Source organism: Prinia subflava, chromosome 4 (genome assembly GCF_021018805.1).
Source record: "Prinia subflava isolate CZ2003 ecotype Zambia chromosome 4, Cam_Psub_1.2, whole genome shotgun sequence".
NCBI classification, from domain to species: domain Eukaryota; kingdom Metazoa; phylum Chordata; class Aves; order Passeriformes; family Cisticolidae; genus Prinia; species Prinia subflava.
Genome location: NC_086250.1, coordinates 61,049,687 through 61,070,729, shown reverse-complemented (window position 1 = coordinate 61,070,729; position 21,043 = coordinate 61,049,687). Strand labels below are relative to the sequence as shown.

The window sequence follows — 21,043 nt, the reverse complement described above, 5'->3', positions numbered from 1 at the left end:
AAGCCGAGGTGAGCCTGACCGGGAAGGAGTGGCAGAAACATCCGGTTGTGACTGGCCCAGAGGCTCCGTGTATTCTGGGCATTGACTATCTCAGGAATGGCTATTACAAAGACCCTAAGGGGTTCAGATGGGCTTTTGGAATAGCTGCTGTGGAGGCAGAGGGCATTAAGAAATTGAACACCTTGCCTGGATTATCAGAGAACCCATCTGCAGTAGGACTCCTGAAGGTAGAAGAGCAACGAGTACCTGTTGCCACCTTGACAGTGCATCGCCGGCAGTATCGGACGAATCGAGATGCTGTGATCCCCATTCACAAGATGATCCGAGAGCTGGAGAGCCAAGGGGTGGTCAGTAAAACCCACTCACCCTTCAACAGCCCCATTTGGCCTGTGTGCAAGTCTGACGGGGAATGGAGACTGACTGTGGACTATCGTGGCTTGAATGAAGTGACTCCACCGCTGAGCGCCGCTGTGCCGGACATGCTGGAACTTCAGTACGAGCTGGAGTCCAAAGCAGCGAAGTGGTACGCCACAATTGACATTGCTAATGCGTTTTTCTCCATTCCTCTAGCTGCAGAATGTAGGCCTCAGTTTGCTTTCACCTGGAGGGGCGTGCAGTACACCTGGAACCGACTGCCCCAGGGGTGGAAGCACAGTCCCACCATCTGCCATGGACTGATCCAGGCTGCACTGGAAAAGGGTGAAGCTCCAGAACACCTACAGTACATTGATGACATCATTGTGTGGGGGAACACGGCAAGGGAAGTGTTTGAGAAAGGAGAGAAGATCATCCAGATTCTCCTGGAAGCTGGTTTTGCCATCAAAAAGAGCAAAGTCAAGGGACCTGCCAAGGAGATCCAGTTCCTGGGAGTAAAGTGGGAAGATGGGCGGCGTCAGATTCCCATTGAGGTCATCAATAAGATCACTGCGATGTCTCCACCGACCAGCAAGAAGGAAACGCAAGCTTTCCTAGGCGCCATAGGCTTTTGGAGAATGCACATTCCCGAGTACAGCCAGATTGTGAGCCCTCTCTACCGGGTAACCCGCAAGAAGAACGATTTCCATTGGGGCCCTGAACAGCAACAAGCCTTTGCCCAGATCAAGCAGGAGATCGCTCATGCAGTGGCCCTTGGCCCAGTCAGGACAGGACCAGAAGTGAAGAACGTGCTCTACTCTGCAGCCGGGAACCATGGCCTGTCCTGGAGCCTTTGGCAGAAGGTGCCTGGTGAGACTCAGGGTCGACCACTGGGATTCTGGAGTCGGAGCTACAGAGGGTCTGAAGCCAACTACACCCCAACAGAGAAAGAAATCTTGGCTGCCTATGAAGGAGTCCAGGCTGCCTCAGAAGTGATTGGCACAGAAGCCCAACTCCTCCTGGCACCCCGACTACCTGTGCTGGGGTGGATGTTCAAAGGAAAGGTTCCCTCTACCCACCATGCCACCGATGCCACATGGAGCAAATGGACTGCCCTCATCACTCAGCGCGCCCGTATCGGAAACCCAAATCGCCCTGGGATTTTGGAGATAATCACAAACTGGCCAGAAAGTGAAAACTTTGATCTCACAGATGGAGAGGAACAAGAGCAAGTGACACGTGCCGAAGAAGCTCCACCGTATAATCAGCTGCCAGCAGAAGAAACGTGCTACGCTCTTTTCACTGACGGTTCCTGTCGCATCGTAGGGATGAACCGCAAGTGGAAAGCAGCCGTATGGAGCCCCACACGACAAGTTGCACAAGCCACTGAAGGAGAAGGTGGATCAAGTCAACTTGCAGAACTCAAGGCTGTTCAGTTGGCCCTGGACATTGCTGAAAGAGAGAAGTGGACAAAGCTCTACCTCTACACTGATTCATGGATGGTAGCCAATGCTCTGTGGGGTTGGCTGGAAAGGTGGAAAAAGGCCAACTGGCAGCGTGGGGGAAAACCAATCTGGGCTGCTGATGAGGGGAAAGACATCGCTGCTCGGGTAGTCAAGATACCTGTAAAAGTCCGCCATGTAGACGCCCACGTCCCCAAGAGTCGGGCTAATGAGGAGCACCGAAACAACGAGCAAGTAGATCAAGCCGCCAAGATAGAAGTGTCAAAGATAGACCTAGATTGGCAACACAAGGGAGAGTTGTTCCTAGCTCGATGGGGCCACGACGCCTCAGGTCATCAGGGCAGAGATGCCACCTATAAGTGGGCATGAGACCGAGGGGTGGATCTAACCATGGACAGCATTTCTCAGGTTATCCATGACTGTGAGACATGTGCTGCAATCAAGCAGGCTAAGCGAGTGAAACCCCTATGGTATGGCGGGCGGTGGTCCAAATACAGGTATGGGGAAGCCTAGCAAATTGACTACATCACCCTTCCCCAAACCCGCCAAGGCAAGCGCTACGTGCTGACCATGGTGGAAGCCACCACTGGATGGCTGGAAACCTACCCTGTGCCTCACGCTACTGCCAGGAACACCATCCTGGGCCTGGAAAAGCAAGTCCTGTGGAGACATGGCACCCCTGAGAGAATCGAGTCAGACAATGGGACCCATTTCAAGAACAGCCTTATAGCAGCCTGGGCTAGGGAACATGGCGTTGAGTGGGTGTACCATATTCCTTATCACGCACCAGCAGCCGGGAAAGTTGAACGGTGCAATGGCCTGCTTAAAACCACCTTGAAGGCATTGGGTGGGGGGACTTTCAAAAACTGGGAGATTAATTTAGCAAAGGCCACATGGTTAGTGAACACTCGAGGTTCCACCAACCGAGCAGGCCCTGCCCAATCTGAGCCCCTGAGAACAACAGATGGAGATAAGGTTCCAGTAGTACACATGAGAGGTATGCTGGGAAAAACTGTTTGGATTAATTCTGCCTCCAGCAAAGACAATCCCATCCGTGGGGTTGTCTTCGCTCAGGGACCAGGATGCACCTGGTGGGTGATGCAAAGGGATGGAGAGACCCGATGCATACCTCAAGGAGACCTTGTTTTAGGATGAACTACCCACATCATGTGTCTGTACCCATATCTGTATGTATAGATGTATATAATTTAGGACATGCATGTGTATATATATATATATTTTGAAGGTTTAAATTCAATGTAATAGGTTGGTATGGAAAAAAATTCGGGGTGGATGATGTTGGGGGTTAGATTTGGTTTTGTTGTTTTTTTTTTTTTCCTCTTCTCACAGAATTTTTTCCCATAAGTTTCCAAGAAGCCTTAATGACTACTTAGTCAGGACAAAAAGAGTGCTTGAGGGATATAGCAGCACGAAGCTACACCTATTGTTTTTGAGTCCCTGGGAGTGTCCCTCAGACGGGAGAGATGATTAGCTTTGGGGAAAGGCAAAAAGACAGATCTGGGGGAGGGGGAGGCACTCTTGCTCTCAGTGCCGAGGAGGACGGTCAGGCTGCCCTCTGCCTCTGCCTCGTCCTGGGAAATCTATCGTCATCTGCTGTGTACCCGGGAATCCTGAACTCGCTTTCTCCAGCCTCTCCCCCCACCGCCGCTGCTTCTTCGGACCTTTGAGGCTCTCCTGCTACTCTGTAGCCCTGCACTGCCCAGCCCTGCCGGGACACCCCTGCTGTTCCAGCTGCCAGCGCAGACCTCATCTCATCCACCAGCCCGGGACTTTTTCCTTCCTTCCAGTTCGGCCTCTCGGAGTCCTGCAGGGGCACCCAGATCAAACTGCTCTGGGCTTTTGTAAAAGAAAGCCCTCAAGGTTCTTGGTTCTGTTTATTATTGATGCTGTAGTTGTTGTTTGTCGTTTTGTCATATATACTAGTAAAGAACTGTTATTCCTACCCCCATACCTCTGCCTGAAAGCTCCTTTAATTTTCCTTTTAATTGGAATAATTTGGAGGGAGGGGATTTGAATTCTCCATCTCTAGGGAGGTCCTGCCCCTTCCTAGCAGATATCTGTCTTTCAAACCAAGACAACCCCACACATAGAGCCAGAATTTTAAGGTTCCCAGTCAGTGTTAAAGAACTTTTGGAAATGAACTTCTAGGCTCCTCCAGAAATACTCTGATTGCATGCAGCAAAACTATTTCTGTGGGTAGAATCAGTAAATGGAGAGAATAATAGCATTTGCTACAAAATTGCACATTTCCTCTAAGCCATGACATAAATATAGACACAGAGGATTATTGTCCCACTCAGAAGTGAAGTCCACATCGCTTGGATCAATCTCAGTTGATGGCTGTGTAGCCTCTGTCTTTACCCACAATTGTGTTTGACCCTGTGTCTTCAGCCACCTCCACTGAGCATTTCCTTCTTTCCCAACTAAAAGCTCCTGAAAGATTAATCCTTATCACCAACATGGCTGGCAAAAACTATGTTCAGTTTGCTGGAGATTTAATGGGTCACTGTTTTTGTAAATACCATTTATGGGGGGAGAAAAAAGGTAACAAAAAATCTCTTGCATTTTGGAGCCACAGAGGTTTGAAGACTCTTGTATGTGTGTGCAAGGAAAGAAAAGAGATGGTCAGCATAATTCCCATTGCATTTTCTTACTCCTTTGTCAGGAAACTTGCCATCATCATATTCTACACGCAAGCAAATTTGGTCTGTTGTCAGGAAAAGAATGAAGATGAGAGAGGAGTCCTGCCAGAGGGAATTTCTCAGCACTGGTTTCCTGCATAGCAGTCAGCTTTTTTTATAAATAGAATCTCATTTCATGCAATGATATAATATTAATTTGTCACCATTTTTGGCACAACCGTAGGATTGTGAGCTGCTTGTTTGCTAATTACCATTTGAGCTCATGCACAGAGCACAGGCTGTGATAATATTAGCTTGGTCAGAGTCACAAATCTGTCAGTGCCAGCAACAATTCAGTGTCTGTTTCCAATCTCTGAAAGTGTTGTATCTGCATCCTTTCATCCCACGAGGTAAAAATCCTGGGCTCTCTCTCCTAGTATGAATAATTTGTCTTGTCACTCACAGCCCTAGAGGAAAACCATGTGACAGTTCCTGTTAGCTGCTCACATGAGAAAAACTGTTTAAGAAGAAAAGCAAATATATAAGGCATGCTTAACTACTGTTTATTAATCATTTTTTTAAAGTTTGAAAATCTTCACCAGACTCCAACATGTAGAAGAAAGCAACAGTTTGGGTGGTGAGGCACTGGCAGAATACTTATAGATACCCTCCCTGGAAATGTTTCAGGCTGGATTGATGGGGCTCTGAGCAATATTGTGGGTGAACTAGATGGTCTCTGAAGTCCCTTCCAACACAGTGAGTCACCTTGTCATCACAGGAGAGGAAGAAAACCCTTACAAAGATAATAATCCTGCCAGGAGCTTCCTCAAGCAACCAAAGGGAAAACAATGTGGATATGATTTTTGTAAGCTTCAGAGTTGCCCAAGTGGTTCTGCATGGTGTCAGTGACACCAGCCAGTTGTTTATCAGTTCCCCCCTGCTGCTCATCATGAAGGCCCCTGGTTAGCTACAGAGGTCCTAGGCTGGGTGTCTGTCAGGAAGGTGGAGCTGGAGATGGATCCAGATCACACACAGAAGGCTGCTTTCAACCAGTGCAGATGTAACTTTATTCTTACTTGAATGAAAGAGTCTGTAGGAACTGATGATTGATGGGATTTCATTTAGTAAGTGAACTTTTCAAATACAAAACTTTCTGAATTCATTAGAACACTGTTACTATTTAGTAGTAAAACAGTAGCAGCTTTTGTTACTTTTCCATTTCAGTAACACTGCTAGTACAGACAGTAGAAGTTAGACAAAGATATGGGACCCATGTTAGTGTTATAAAATCATCTCTTAGTGGTTTCACTGAAATTGCATAAAATGATTTTCATTTTACAAATTTGTATAAAACTGAAAGTAATTTCCTTTTACAGAAAAGTCTTCTAATCCTCTGTAGCAGAATTTAAATGTAAAAATTTCTAGCAATGCGAAGTAGAACTGTAGGTGGATTTCATATCTGTCTTTTCAATCTTGTAGCTGATAAAAGAATCATTACCTGTTTATATTATTGAGCAAATCTGTACTCTTAAAGGCATTTGGTATAAAATATTCCCTCCACAAATGAAGACTCAAGGCTGACTAATCTTACTTATGTTACCCTCTACAGGTGAGGTATAATTCCTGCACCTGAAGATGTTGACTAAGTAGTCGTCTAGTAGAAAGCATCTTAACTGTATGGGGAAAAGAGAAAATAATAACAACCCCTCCCTGATATTCCATTATGCAAAGGAATCTAGTCCAGATACCATTTACCTGTGTGTCGTATTACCAAGAGAACTCCAACTGCAAATAACAGAATGACGCCAGAAATTTAGGCAAGTATATCAAAGAAGGCAGGAACAGAATTCAGGAAAGATGAGTTAATTGGAAATCTGAGGAACACAGCTGGGAAGCTGTACACTGAATTCCGGAGATAAGGGTCCATTTTTTTAAATTACCAATGTGCAAAAGAGCAAAGTTAAATTACTTTTAGGAAGTACTAAGACTGTGTCTGATCTGCTGTGTAATAAAAAATGACAGAGATGTTGGTATTTGCTAATTATTCATGCACAATTTGCAGAAGAATTCCGCATCTATTGACCATTAACTGAGCATTAAGCTTTCTCATACATTGAGGGTGATTAATGAAAGTAAACTGGCTTTGGTACTTACTGTTATATAGTAAACAAAACTTTGTCAACATTATCTGGGTAAATATGGACATTTTCTTGAACACAAGAAGTTTGCAGATTTGCTGCATCATTTGAGTGGAGTTCCTTGCAAGTATGAGGGAAACTCTCAAGTGTGAGGGCAACTCCACTTTCTGGAAGTGTGTGTAACCAGCTCGAGAAAATAAATTATTATACTATTTGTCTCTAAGGCCTTTGAAAGATCTTATGCAATTGTGTAAATGAGTTAAGGTAGGCAATACATAATTTACAATTTGTCCAACCTGAATGTTCTGAGTAGATTGATTGGTCATTATATAATCACCCATGTTGCTAAGCCTAATTGTCCTTGAAAGTATTATAAGCTGGTTTATTTTCACACAAATTAGCTGTTAGGAGGAACTCATCAAATGCCTTGGGTGTATATTTTACCTCATGTCAGATATTTTCTGCAGACATGCTTTCAAGACACTGTCTACAGTAACTGTGTAGTTGTCAGAAGGAAACTACCATTCCTGAACTCTCTTTACACACCCCTCTTCCAGCATTTCATCCCACTGATCCAGTGTAAGCCTGTTTTTATTTTGTGGGCATTAGAGGTATGCAAAAGGATAGTGCCTATGCTTGTCCAGGAGAGACAAGAAACCTGTCACAACAAGAAGAAACCAATCCCACAGTGACAGCAGCTGTTGGTTGCACAAGGTACTTGGTGTATAAATTGTCATTTCCAAACAGAGGTCTGACTCAATAAAAACTTAAAAGGCTGAAAGCCACCAAATGCATTCTTTTCAATTAGCACATTTACCTGCAATTTTGAGCATATTGCATCAATATAATATTAAGACCTATAAAAGAAGGTTTAGGATCCATTTTATCTCATCAGCCATACAAAGATAGAAGGGCTAATGATGGAAATGTGCCTGTTTCCAAGCCAGAAAGGGCCCTACAGGTAATTACTGAAAGCATATGGGTTTTTGATTTTCTTAAATGCAATAAAAACTGAGGAATTAATCCATTCAACATAATAATTTTTGTTAGAAATTTAATGCTATTTTATTTTCGTATGCTACCCTCTCCTGCTGAAGTTGACTCCACATAGCTTCAAGACAGGTGTTACCAGAAAAGTTTGGCGATTTTTGACCATAGGTCAGTTTATACAACACCAAGCCTGCTGGCAACGAATAAGGTCCACCTGTCCTGAAGAATTTTATGTCAGGAGTTAGCAGAGCCCATTGAGAGAGCTTCAAACTGGATTTGAAGGGTAATGGGGACATAGCCAGGCTTGACAGACAGAAGATGTGGGAAAGAGAGAACTATAGCAACCACCCCAGCAACAAAAGAAGGCTGAATAGAGAGCATCTCAAAGCACAAGCAGCCAAAGACATAACCACAGGACAGGACTGGGGCATCCCTTTGCACCCTGCTGGGATATCAACACGATCAAATATTTCCACTAAGTGCCTGTACACCAATGCTCACAGCATGGAGGGCAGACAGGAGGAGCTGGAGATCCGTGTGCAGTCCCAGGGCTCTGATCTCATTGCAGTTACAGACGTGGTGGGATAGTCCCATCACTGGGATGTCATCATGAGGGGCTGCACAGTGCTAGGACAGACCAGGCATGCTGGGGTGGAGCTGCCCTCTGTGAGGCAGCACTGGGAATGTATCAAGCTCTGCCTTTGGGTGGATAGTGACCAAGTCCAGAGTTTATGGGTTAGGATAAAAGGGCAGATTACCAGAAATGATAGGGTGTGGGGTTTTTTTCCTCTCTTTTAAACTGGTTGTTTGCCTGATGACTTGACAGTAATCCAGTGTTGCCTTTGAATATCCAGGTTATTAACCATTTTCTCTTTTGGTTTTGTGTGGACCTTTCATATTGCATTGAATAAATTGGTAATGTGAGGAAAATGTGATTGTACTGATGCAAAACCTGACCAGGGATTCAGGATGTAACAGCTTCTTAAGCAAGGTGTGCAATTGATGTTTCATCTTAGGTTTTTATAATAAATACTTAATCACAGCCTGTAATTCTATGACTTGTTTTTTGTAGCCTAGCTTTGGAGTTCAGGATGAAAAAGTCTATTGCCTTAATGATAACTTTGTAGGTTCTCATCAAAATGAAAGCTTGGTCTCATTATCCCATTGTTCTCCTTTTCTTTTTTCTCCAAGCTGCCTGTCTCGTCCTGGGTTGTATGATTTTTCCTGATGGCTGGGATTCAGATGAGGTAAAACGGATGTGTGGTGAAAAGACAGACAAGTACACGCTGGGGGCTTGTTCAGTCCGCTGGGCGTATATCCTGGCAATTATTGGAATCTTGGATGCCCTGATCCTCTCATTTCTGGCATTTGTGCTTGGAAACAGACAAGACAGCTTGCTAGCAGAGGAGCTCAAGTTGGAAAACAAAGGTAGGACTGCTTTAGAAACACTATCGTTGGGTGGCCTCAAGGGCAATTGCTTAAAAACAATATTCAGTTTCAATATTTTATTTTATGCTTAAAAGTTGGCATGCTGGCTTACTTCCTACATTGCTGGGAAAGAATAAATGCAAGGGACAGAAGAAGTTTTGCATTTCAAACTCCAAAAAAATCCAAGAAATCTCAAAACTGATGTAATTTCTGCACTATGTATGAATTATCCTTAGCTTTTAGAGCTGTAGATGGGATGTTATTGTGCTCCTCACTTGTACAGTATTTCATTAGCATTTAATTTTCACTTTCTCCATCTTTTTCTGTACCCCATGCAAGATTTGTTTGCTTGGTTCCTTTAGGATTTTGCAATGTAATGTGAATGTCTGTAATATGGCAGCACAGTAAGGGGGCAGTGCTGGGGCTGGCAATGAGCTGTGTGATGGGACTGCCCATACAGCAAGGAACTGGTGGGCTAAGGATCAGAGCCTGGAATGAAGAAGAATTCTAGTTCTTGCTTGAGCATGTTGCCTTGAGCTCATGAGTCAGCTCATGGGGATCTAGGATGCTGCAGTAACTGAATACTCACACAGTGCTTTGGGGATAAAACTCATTTCTAGATTAAGTACCTGAAACTGGCTTGGACCAGTAATTTGTCACACAGTTGCAGGAAGAGAGATGGGTTTTAGTAAGTGTGCACAGCCCTGGCTTATTGCTCCAGCCCCTTCCCCTTGTGCTCCCACGGCATCCCAGCTGAGTATCTGATGTGATAGATACCACAGAGGGCATGTCCCTGCCTTATCTTTTTAATGGGCTTGTTGTCCCTGAATCTGTCTAATCCCTTCTAAACCTGCTGATACTGTCAGCTTCTCCAGCACTGCATGGCAGCAAGTTCCTGAAGCTCACTACTGACTGCTAAAGAAGTACTTTCTTTTATCTGTTTCAAATTGATCCCCTGCTAGTTTCACTGACTGTCCCCAAGAGCAGGATTCTGTGTTCAGCTCATCTACCACCTTTGTAATTTTGTAGGCTGCTTCTAATAATAGCAAAGGTATCAGGAGCTTTTCAACACTAGATTGCTGTTTGGCAGCCTGTGTTGGGTGAAAATAGCTGGCCTCAGTCCTGCTCCAGGACCATTATCTCTACACCTGACAGCACCAGTGCAGCAGCCCCTGCTTGCTGGATTGCAGACAGCACACTCAGCCCAAAGAGAAATGGACTTGAAGATTGAATATCACACATGATTCCAGACCTGGGTGGAGCCTACTGATGTTGTGAGTTAAGGAAAGTGAGTGTTGTTTGCACATCAGCAAGTCATCAGCATTAGCTCACATGCAGAGTATCCATGCATCTCTTGAAAATGGTCAGGATGTGAAAATAGTGCTACATGCAAATAGCAATAGCCTATCTCCCATATAAACAAAAAGGTAAGAGTAGGGATATAGACAGTACTACCCTCAGCTTCCCAAGCTGCTCCTAGAATGTGAAGTCAAAGCCCTTATAACATGTAACCATGAGTATTAGATACTGTCCCATCCTTTCTTCCCCCTCCTCATCTACATGAGATCTGCCTTCAGGCGTGTGCTGGCTTCTGCTTCTGGATTAGCAACTATGGATGAGTAATGTCCCTTTCTCAAGGAGGAACTCCTGTGCTGCTGCTGTGTTCCAAGGACAAAATCTATTTCTGGGTAGTCATGACTGTCCATAGGGTGGGATCCCAGTGACTCCTTCCCCTTTGTGGTGGTGTTGGCCTGGACATCCCATAACCTCTGATAAGAAAAGGATCCCCTCAACAGACAGTCATGGCTCCATCATGGTTTTACAGGAGAATGCACCTAGAGAGTAATCAACACTGTACCTGAGAGGAACCTCTATTTTCCCTGTCAGCCCATTCTCTGCTGCTGGGACTTTGCCCCATGCGTGTGGGTGACATGATGCATTGCTCAGCAGTGGGTAAGACACAATAAAGTATGAGAATCACAGCAGTGCTCATTTATGTGAAAAAAAACCCTTCAAGAGCAAGAAATTATTAGTCAATTATCAGACATTTGAGCAGTTGTTTTCTTAATCAGGTAGTTTTGTCTGGAGGCTTTGATGCAGATCAGCTCCCACAGGCTCATTAATGAGAGTCTGTGGTAGCTGAGCAAGTTGCCACAGCTGTCAGTGCATTGTTGGCAAGGAAAGAGTTAAATGTATATGAAATGCAACAGGATGGCAAAAATGTGAGAAGATGACTGAAAAACAGAGAGCTGTACTTCTCTGTGGTTTTCATTACCATGCTGAATTGTCCACCTGCTCTGTGCTTTTGATGCCGATGGTTCCGTATATTTACATAGGTTAATGAATGCCTGTAAATAAGGAATTTGACTGTTAAAATTATTCATGGCAGAAGATGGCTGTGGTTTAGCTATAAATGGAAGTTTCCTTTTTCACTACATCATAAAAATAGTACTTCCTCATTTCTTATTTGCTTAGGTGTGAGAGCAAACTATCATGCGGCTTTCACGTTCTAGAACTGTAACTCAAGTTTGGCAGAGTTTCTCCAGCTTATAATCTCTTTAATGCAGTCTGCTAGTATTACAAATTTTACATAATAATTCATAAGGGTTTTTTATTTTAAAAACTGTCATTTGAAGGAAAAATAAGGTGTTTATAAGAAGACTTTTGTGTATCTTTATGCCATTAGAGAAGGAGGGGAGAGAACCATATTACAAGGTTTTCTTTAATTTATAGGAACTAATGGTAATGACTTAAAGGCCTGTAAGTCATTAAAGTAATGTCATACAGGGCACAAATAAAAATAGTCAGAATTCATCTTAGCTTTAAGCTTCCTCAACACCATTTTGAGTGAAGCCATCAACATCAGGCATAAACCTTGTTGTGTTGTGTAATTACATGATTTAATATTTTGAACTGTAAGGTCTTAATGACAGAAAATTTAAGTTTTGGCCAGAGGTTGAGCAGACCAAATGAGAAGTTCCCAAAAGTAATTGAGAGTGTAAGGCAACTGTGTTTATGGTAGAAAGTGGTAATATGTTCTGCATTATGAGTGATAAATACAAGAGCATTCAGAAGATGCTATCCTGTTCAGTAGTATCAGTCAGGGCAGGTGAACAGTTGTGGCTTTTCCACTGGACAGAACAGCTTCACAAGTTGTTTATGTTTAACATTTGACTCATCTTTGGGGCCCATGTAAGCAGTGTAAGCAATGGGTCACAAATAAGCAATTTGCATTAAAGACTTCCTAGAGTTATAAGCCTAGAGCTGAAATAGGTAAAAGGAGCTGGGAGATAGAAACTCTGGAGGATTAATCTGCCTTCCAGTGATTGTAACTTACTTGGACTCAAAGTACACCCTGCTGCAGAGAGCTCAGTGCAGGATGCCCATCCCAGAACTAGCCAGCTGGTTGACACCTCACACCCTCCTTACTCTCCAGGTTCTTGAAGGCTGGCTCCATACAGCTGAGCTTCAGTCACTGCAGAATAAACATGCTTAAAGACAGAAAGTAATGGAATATTGCTTCTTGGTGATAAAGCAGCTTTCAGTAAAAGAAAAAAGTAGTATTGCGTGGAGATTTACTCACCTTTAGCTGGAGAATCATCTTCTCCAAATAGGAATAGCCTACCCATGGGATCACTGCTGCAACAGGAAACCTCTGCAAAAGCTGTATCTGAAGCTGAGTGACAGGAGCTCACCTGCCCCATGGAGGGATGACAGGACAGAATGCTCATCAGCTGCCATCCTTCAAAAGAAAAATAGCCCAGGATGCAGTGAACATGCAAATTGCTGCAAAATTGCAAAGCCCTGCTTGTCAGCATGTAGTTTCCATGGCATGCACTCACAAACACTCAGGCCAACTTGTTCAAAATTAGCTATATTAATATGAATATTGAATTTTCACAGATAGCTACAACACATCAAAGAATTATCAGCAGCCCTTGTAGTAATAAAGAATACAAATGCAGACAGAACACCATATATACCTCTGTATATCCATATTCTCTGTCCAGTATAATTATATAGTCCCTTTTTCACAAAGTTATGTACCCCCAACCCCTCCTGATACATAAAAAGCCAGTGTATGCTCATTTTCATTGCAGTTAGGGTGTACATTACAATATTAAAAATACTTTCAAAAATGAAAGGCAAGATTTCCATTAGTCTCTTCCCATTTTCAGAGTGGTGCTTCTCTTCACGTTGCCAGTCCCCTCCCTTCCTTCTTTTCTAAAGAGTGCAAGGGTCACCCATTTAGACTCCTGCAGCTTTGGTGTGTGGCTTTTTGGTCAAAGCACTTAGAGTGACTATGAACTCAGAACAAATTCAACCACTTGAATTCCCATTTGAGAAGGGAAATATCCAAGAAACTCACTGGGGAGGGATCTGTGATAGATTGCTGTAGACAGCCCACCACATGCTCTTGCCAGGCCTGGTCAGAGGAACCTGGGACTATGTTAAAAGGTTTATCCTCTTGCTTCAAAATAAGAAGTACTAAGGTACCTTTTTTCAAAGGCAAAACCAGATTCTTCTTAAGCCCACAGTCATAGGTTCCAGGCTGGGAATTCCTGACCCTCATTTCTAGCTTCAAAACATGATTCCCTGCCATGTTAGCCAAGAACAAAGTTTACCACAGCTGTGAAGAGCTCACATGCTCTCTTTGAGCTTCAACTGGTAAGTGGCTCATCTAGCATAACACCACTGCAATTAGACACACTTGTTAATTTCCTTGTTCAATTACAACCTATTTTCCTTCAGGTATCACCTCCACAATAAGCTGTGAGTTAAAAGAACATTAAACAAGTAGCACCAGACATATTTCATCTAAAAACCTGCCACTAGAAGCCAAACTAACAGATTTTTTTTATACTTTTCCCCAAAAATATTCTTCCTTTGGTAATAGCAACCATTTTACTGTGATTTCAACTATTTAAATAATACTGTAAAAGAGAAAATATAAAGATAAATGTGGAGATTCTGTTGTGTTTGGCATCAGACAGACTATAATCTCTCCAGAATTAAGGTATTCATAGCACTGCTGTAGGATCTATGCCCACAGAATGAAGTTTCATCCAAAGAGTACATGAACAGTCATTGGATCACATCCAGAACCTCCCTGTGCACTGTCCTAGTGTCACGCACTCTATTGCCCAGTGCGTGTGGAATTCTGTCCCACAAAGCAGAACAGCACCAGCCAGAGGATTTTTGGCTCTCCCCACCACAGCAGCCTACAGTGTGGGACCCTGACCTTCTGCTCCTCTTGGTTTGAGGATGTTCACTCTTTAGGTAGAAGGTTTTCAGATTCCAGCCCTGATCTCCAATGACAAAGAATTTTGGATGTTTTAATAAAAATTGAGGGGAAGAAATGAGAAAGTGAGATCAGAAGTCAGGGGGTTTTGACACAAACTTAGAAGACACTTTGGGGTCTTCCTTTTGAAAATGTCTGGTTTTGGTTTTATGAGCTCGTGAGAAACACATACATATGTATGCAATAAGCTACTTAGATTTTTCTCCTGGTATTGAATGAAACTAAGACAAAAGTTTTGGAGTGGTGTTCAGAAAGTGGAGTCTGATTCCTGATTCTCATAGTGGATCTATCCTTTGATTTTTACATTTCTCTGTCTTTTAAATGGGAAGGAATGAGACAGACTTTGTTGATGTGTCGTCGTTCAGCAATGAAAGATAAATTAGAAGAAGTAAATTTGGTGAAATTATTATTAAAATATGTATTCCAAGATTAAAGTCTGATAAAAGTATTTTGCCCAGGAACTACTTTACCAATATGCTAAATGATGATACTCTTAAGGGGAGGCAAATGAGACATCAAGACTAAAAGTCAAAAGCTGATTAAAATACCTTATTAAATAAAGGTCAATCTTGCAATAGTACTGATTGATACATCAGCTGATCCAACAGTTCCTTTCCAGCTCTACTTTCTATAATGAGAAAGTAAAATTAGTCCTAAACACATGCATTAATTACCTAACTATAGATGTTGAAGACCGTGAATAAAGAGTCCTAGTTCCCCACTGATTAATGAGGAAAGAACATAGTGAATTGCTTTCTGTCTCATAGGAAGATGTATCCCACTTGCTGTTACCCTCTGTAAGGACTCTCACATAACAGCCCAGTTAAAGAAATTCTCATTCCATTTGATGATATGATGGACTTAAAGGATGGGGTCTTATAGAAAAGCTTGCAGCAAAAATAATTAGGCAGACTCAAAAATGCTTCTTACATGGTACAGGTAATTCAGTGCATTGAACAGTTCTGTGCTTAGCTGAAAAATTCTGCAGTGCAGCAGAGGGGCAGGATGCATGGGAATGGAGGATAAAGACATTAAACAGCACTGCTACAAGCTATAAACAAATCTCCAGCCTGGTCAAGACAAGTCCATAGTGAGCCTGGACAGATCTGGAGACCTGTGTTGTTAATTTAAAAGGAAGCCTATGCCCTGTTACAAGTAAGACCGTGTTTACTGAGCTAGAAGGCAACAAGTCTGATGGTGCCATCACTAGTAGCTGCATTAGAAGTGGTGTTTTGAAGTTTGGACAAAAAATTCAGAGCTATTTCACAATATAGAAATATAAAAGGGAAGTAGCTGACAGGTATTTAATTCCAGGTAGGATTAGTGACAGACAAAAATTATGATACTCCACTATCCCTCTTCCTTACTGACAGGAACCATATTTGTAGGAGGAACATCAGAGAATGCTCATGAGCTGCCCTTGCATTAAAGTTTTACAACAAAGTGTTCATGCAGATGAAATAATGAAGGTTTGTGCCAAGAATCTGGACTATGACTGGAAATAGCTATTCAGAGGACATTTCTGCTGTCCAGTCCAGCCTACCACTTCCAAGAGCTGTCTGGGCTGTCCTTATGTTTCTACCAGCCCTGGTGTCTTGTCATCATACACAGAGGAAGCCTGTAGCACTGAGTTATAATTGTTCCTTCTTGCAGCAAGTTCCAGTGGTTTTCTTGGAAATCTTTATCATGATTTAAAAAGTCATTAATTTCAATATCTCATTCCACTGTGAACTTATTGTGATCCTTTTCCAGTAGTTTCTTAATGCCAGAATTACTTTCTATCTGCAAGCAAAACACCTGAAAATAATTGAAGGCAACCTTCTTCTTTCTGGGCATAGCATCAACAGAAATAAAGCTGTTGTCAGTAGTTTTAAAATCAAGGAGCTATCAAAAAAATCCAAATGAAAGCAAAGCAAACAGCCCTGTTTCCTAAAGTTATATTCCAGGAGACATTCAAGTCATAGCTAATGAGATATTTGAGACATCTGGCTCTTCCTTCTTTTTGTACAGGTACAAATGACTACAGTATAAAACAAAAGCTGACCTGCAGCATGCTCTGGCTCATGCTCAATTGTCATTTCACCTGCTCTCTGCCTGTGTAGGGCTACATTGCCTACTCCTTAATGCAGCTTTTGCATCAGACCATGCTTATAGAATGAGCCCTTTGGCAACACACAGGAAGAGTTCCTTGGTCCTCTTCGCTGCAGCAGCTGAGACAGAAAAAGGGCACTGCCTCTGACCAGCAATCTGGCAAAAATCTGGATTTTGTAGGTCTATCTGCTTCTTCTCACTAGGAGATGCAAACATGTACAGGAGAGCAGCAGTCACCTTCTCTCTTTTCTGCATGTGTGCTGAATTCAGACACAAAAACTCAGTTCTCACAGCTATCAGGGTGAGGACACTTTGTGCCTCCTATAATTCTGCTTTACTTTCCTACTCTTCCAAGGGTTTCAGAACTTTTCACTGCCTTTGGACATTTCAGTCAATAGAGGTAGATTTTTGCAGTGTGGATGCTCCCCACTGTCTGGTACAGCTGGAGACCCTGAGAGCCCACTCTAGGGTCTAACAGGTAGAGAACCATCTTAAAATACTGAAGAAATCCACCAGCACTGCTAATGACATGTAAAGGGAAAAATATTCTTGCTTCCTGAGCACAGAAGCAATAGTTTAGCTGTACTTTTACATTTCTACCATAACAAAATACATTAAAGATGAGAGCACACTAGATAAGAGTTGAGAAAAATAGCAGTATTATGTAAATGCCTGCTAAAATGGATGTATCTGGAATCTCTGCAGAGTACAGTAATTCTGTTATTTAGTGATTACTTCAGAAAGAGCACATTCAGAAACCAAATTCAACTGCCATAACTAAAATGGACTCATTTTATGCAAAATGTTTACTACTATTCTTTCTATTCTTAAGTAGATTATTGAACCAAAATCCTCATTTTTGTTTTCCACTGGGAATTTTGGACCTGATTATGCAGAGGAGAGGGGCAACTTCTGGTGAAACCCGTAAAAGTTTTAGAGGATGGGAGTAAATTTTATCCATTGGAGCAATTCATACAATTTTTAAATGGTCATGAATCTTACTTATACTAATTCTTGGCCACAGAAATTCAAAACAACATTTTTCAGGTGTTTTGATGTTTGATATGTATCAAATACATCCAAATACAGACACAGTTCCTTTCAAAAACTATCATAGCTAACAATAACAACTGGCTGACCCCTTGCAAGTAAAACTGATAGAGCAATAAAGATCAGACATCATATATCCTGCAGAGACAAATATTGGTCTACTAGAAAAAGTGGAAGTGTGCGAGAAATCATTCAATGTGTTTCAAATGTTAAGGAAAAAAAAAAAGTCAATGGGTTGATTGGAAATTCAGTACAGAAGCCATGCTGGCAAAGTATAAACGTACTGTACTTATAGGAACAGCCACAAAACCAGTGTTTGCATCCTTAATAGAAATTCTGGATTTAGCAAAATGGAAAGAAGCAATTCCAAATGGTTAAGGAGCAGTTTGCTTGGGAGAATAAAAAATTGTATCAGTGTTAAGGGGGTATTTCTGTGTCCTTTCAGAACTAGCCTGCAGAATCCTATTGTTGAATATTGAAAGATGTTGAAAATCTCAGGATATTCAGTGGTGTGTGGCCCCAGCACTCCCAAGCAGAGGCAGTAGCTGTGTGAAGAGCAAGACTGCCCTGCTTTGTCTGCCTCAGTTTTGTATGTGAGCAGCTCCCTGCTGCTCTGTGGATGTTAATTCTTAGCCTATATGGACAAAGATGACACATTATTAAATAAAATAAATCTTCCCCTATAACCATCAGCCCTGAAGAGGACTGACAAGTTTACCTTAAATAAATCCCTAAAAAGGCTCGGTGAAATGATTAGAATTTGTATGTTTACAATGATGCCAGAAGATGAGCAGGTTTATACACTGATCAATCATTTATACACTAGTGAGCAGCTGACATTCAAGCCTGTGTCTGCTCATTTATCAAGCAGTTTTCACAAAGGTTAGAGGCACTACCGTTGTACTCAGACACAAATACAGGTATAAAAATGTTATAAAAATGCTAAGTATGGAGGATTACAGCATGAACTGATAGGATTTCATACTTCAGAGTAATTTCTGTATAAGATCCTGGTCTCAAACAATTTGCCAAGGTGTCACCTTCTTCCCTAAGTCCAACTGGAGCTCATCCATTGCCTTTTAGTTGATGTCCTTGCAGATACATAAAGATCATGTGCTCACCCAACATAGTCTCAAAAAACCTTTTTAGACAGTCTAACCCTGACCTTTGCTCTTGGTACTATGGAAACTGTTTTTGAAAGAGCAGCCTGGGAACCTCTGGAGAAGCTGGGGCTGCATGCAAAGAGGAGGTGCAAAGGCTGCTTCTTGGTTCTCTGGCTCTCACAGGGTGTCTGCTTTGGAAGGGAGCCCATTTTCAGGCAAAGACTAGATCTGACTTAATGAAGAAATATGGGGAGAAGTCTAGGAAGAGAAGTTCATGGTGCTGTAGTCCAGTAGTAAAACAGCAACCAGCAGTGTGAGCCTGGGTCCAGGTGGTGCACCTGAAGGGGTTATCAGCATCTTCATATTATTTCCCTTTCCACCCAAATCCTAACTTTATGCCCATGGCTGTGAGCACACATGCTTTGAGCTGCACCCTCTTCTCAGCTTCTGTGCTTTTCCCTTCCCAGAGTGTGGAGTGCTCCCACAAGCCTTGAATTCTGCAGGGGCCCTGGAAGGGGCTCTGGAAGGGGGAGGGCTTGGAGCACAGGGAGCACAGGCACAGCTGCCTCAGCAGGAACTGGGGGAGCCCTGAGAGGGATCCTGGTGGCAGCTGGCATCAGCCCCGCCATGGCACACTGTGTGCTGTTTACATTATTTTACTATTCTGGAGCTACACCTAAAACGCATCAGGTTGGTTCAGCACCATCTATCCCCACTGCAGCTGCATTGCATTCTGTCCCATTATTCTTCAGAATGTTCTTTAAAGCTCTGCATGGCATTGAAATCACAGTTATCAGCCTTTGTTTGTCTAGACCTATAGTTAGGTCGCCTTCTGATGTAAATTAAAGTCTCCGTCAAAAAAGTTACAGAGAGAGAAAGTAAATTTCTTTCAAACTAGACATTTTAAAAGTAATATTAAACATTCATTTTTCTTCTTCTGTGAGGTTTTCAGGGCTGTGCCTTGTTTCCACCTTGGTTCTGCTTTATTCTTGTTTTTCTTTGTTTTTCTTCCCTCTTTTCATAGAGTATGTCTTTATATACCATTTGCTTAGCAAATATCTTTGTTTCTATTTTATTTAAGATCTTCAGCTTTCATAATCCCAAGACTAGGCATTTTTTCAATTTATGTTTTCATAATTAAAGGGGGGAAAAAAAGAGATTGTATCATCATTTAGGCAGATGAAAACCAGAAGGTAAAGGGATTTTTTAATGTATGTCTAATATTACTTTCTAAACATTTCCAATAAAATTGTTAAAAATTATCTTATTGTTCTTAGCCTGCTTTAGGATGTGAATGTTACCATATAAGAAGTGAATGTGGGCTGTTTTAGCTATAGCCCACAGCATTGGCTAATTCCATTTTTTTAACAGGAAAAGAATGCAGCAATTCATCACTTGTCCAGTCTAGTTAACGTTTTGTGCCCTTTTATAAGAGTGGAATTTGTGAACTGGATAGCTTTGACAGTTTGAGGTACTTGGTACTTTTCATTTCTGGATCATTGACTCAAGTACAGCAGATATTTGACGAAAATTGACTGAAAACTGAATCTGGAGAATGACTGATTGCTGAAGTATGTAAGAAAAGGTTTTTTCTGCACAACTGATAGTAGACCAATGCAATAACAAAAATAAAAAAACATGTATCTTAACCCCGTGCTAGCAAACACTCTAGCTGGGAAGACAGAAAATGCAGAACCTGTGTAGCTTTGGATGCCTTCATCTGTTAGCTTGCTCTGTTACCTTTAGCTATCTACTACCTGCTGCCAGAAAGGGAATTTACCTAGACATGCCTCTCAAGTCTCTGAACACCAGGCTGTCAGTATTGGATATGATCACTCAGAAAGTGAGGTCTCCTCTGAACAATGGTCATGGCATGCTCCTGACAGGATTGTCATTGAGGACTGTGCAGTGATGGGCATGGGCGCCATGTAAATATGTCAGGAGAGAGCTGCTGCATTTTGGGCAGGGCTTTGTGGGACAGCCAAAGGTCAACTGTCCTGGGCATGTGCCTGCCTTGAAAAGTACAGCAGTCTCTTGGCATTCCCACTCCAGCTTGCCATTTGAATTCTATTGAATTAGTCAAGTGAATTGACCTAGTACATTAAATTTATTTCTCCAAGTTTCCAAGAAATTTACTCTCCAGTGGTTATGATTTTCCTTTGTCTGCCATTTTCTAGTGACAGAAGGACTATTTCAACACCAATATTCAGAAATTTGACTTTAGTTTCAGCAATTTCACTTGTGGCATGATATGCACCAGCTTGATCTTAAACCAACATAAACCCTAGAATGGACCCTTTTTTAACAAACTGCAATTTCAATGATCAAAACTGTTTCAGGAATAAAGCCTTTTAATGGCTAGGTCTTGAACTTAAGCTTTGATTTAGTTGGATTTTTTTTATGCTGGTACGTTTCATTTTGATACCTGAAAGCAAAAATTCCTAATATCCTCATCAGAATAATTTCATTATGCAATTGCATT

At 42.2% G+C, this 21,043-nt stretch overlaps 1 protein-coding gene across 1 annotated transcript in view; it reads left to right on the top strand.

The window, feature by feature from the left end:
- LHFPL3 (LHFPL tetraspan subfamily member 3) overlaps positions 1-21,043 on the top strand; it is a 242,867-nt gene that overhangs the window by 157,832 nt on the left and 63,992 nt on the right. The window contains exon 2 of the mRNA XM_063396909.1: positions 8,779-9,015. Coding sequence (XP_063252979.1) covers positions 8,779-9,015 — 237 coding nt within the window. The remainder of the gene's footprint in view (positions 1-8,778; positions 9,016-21,043) is intronic.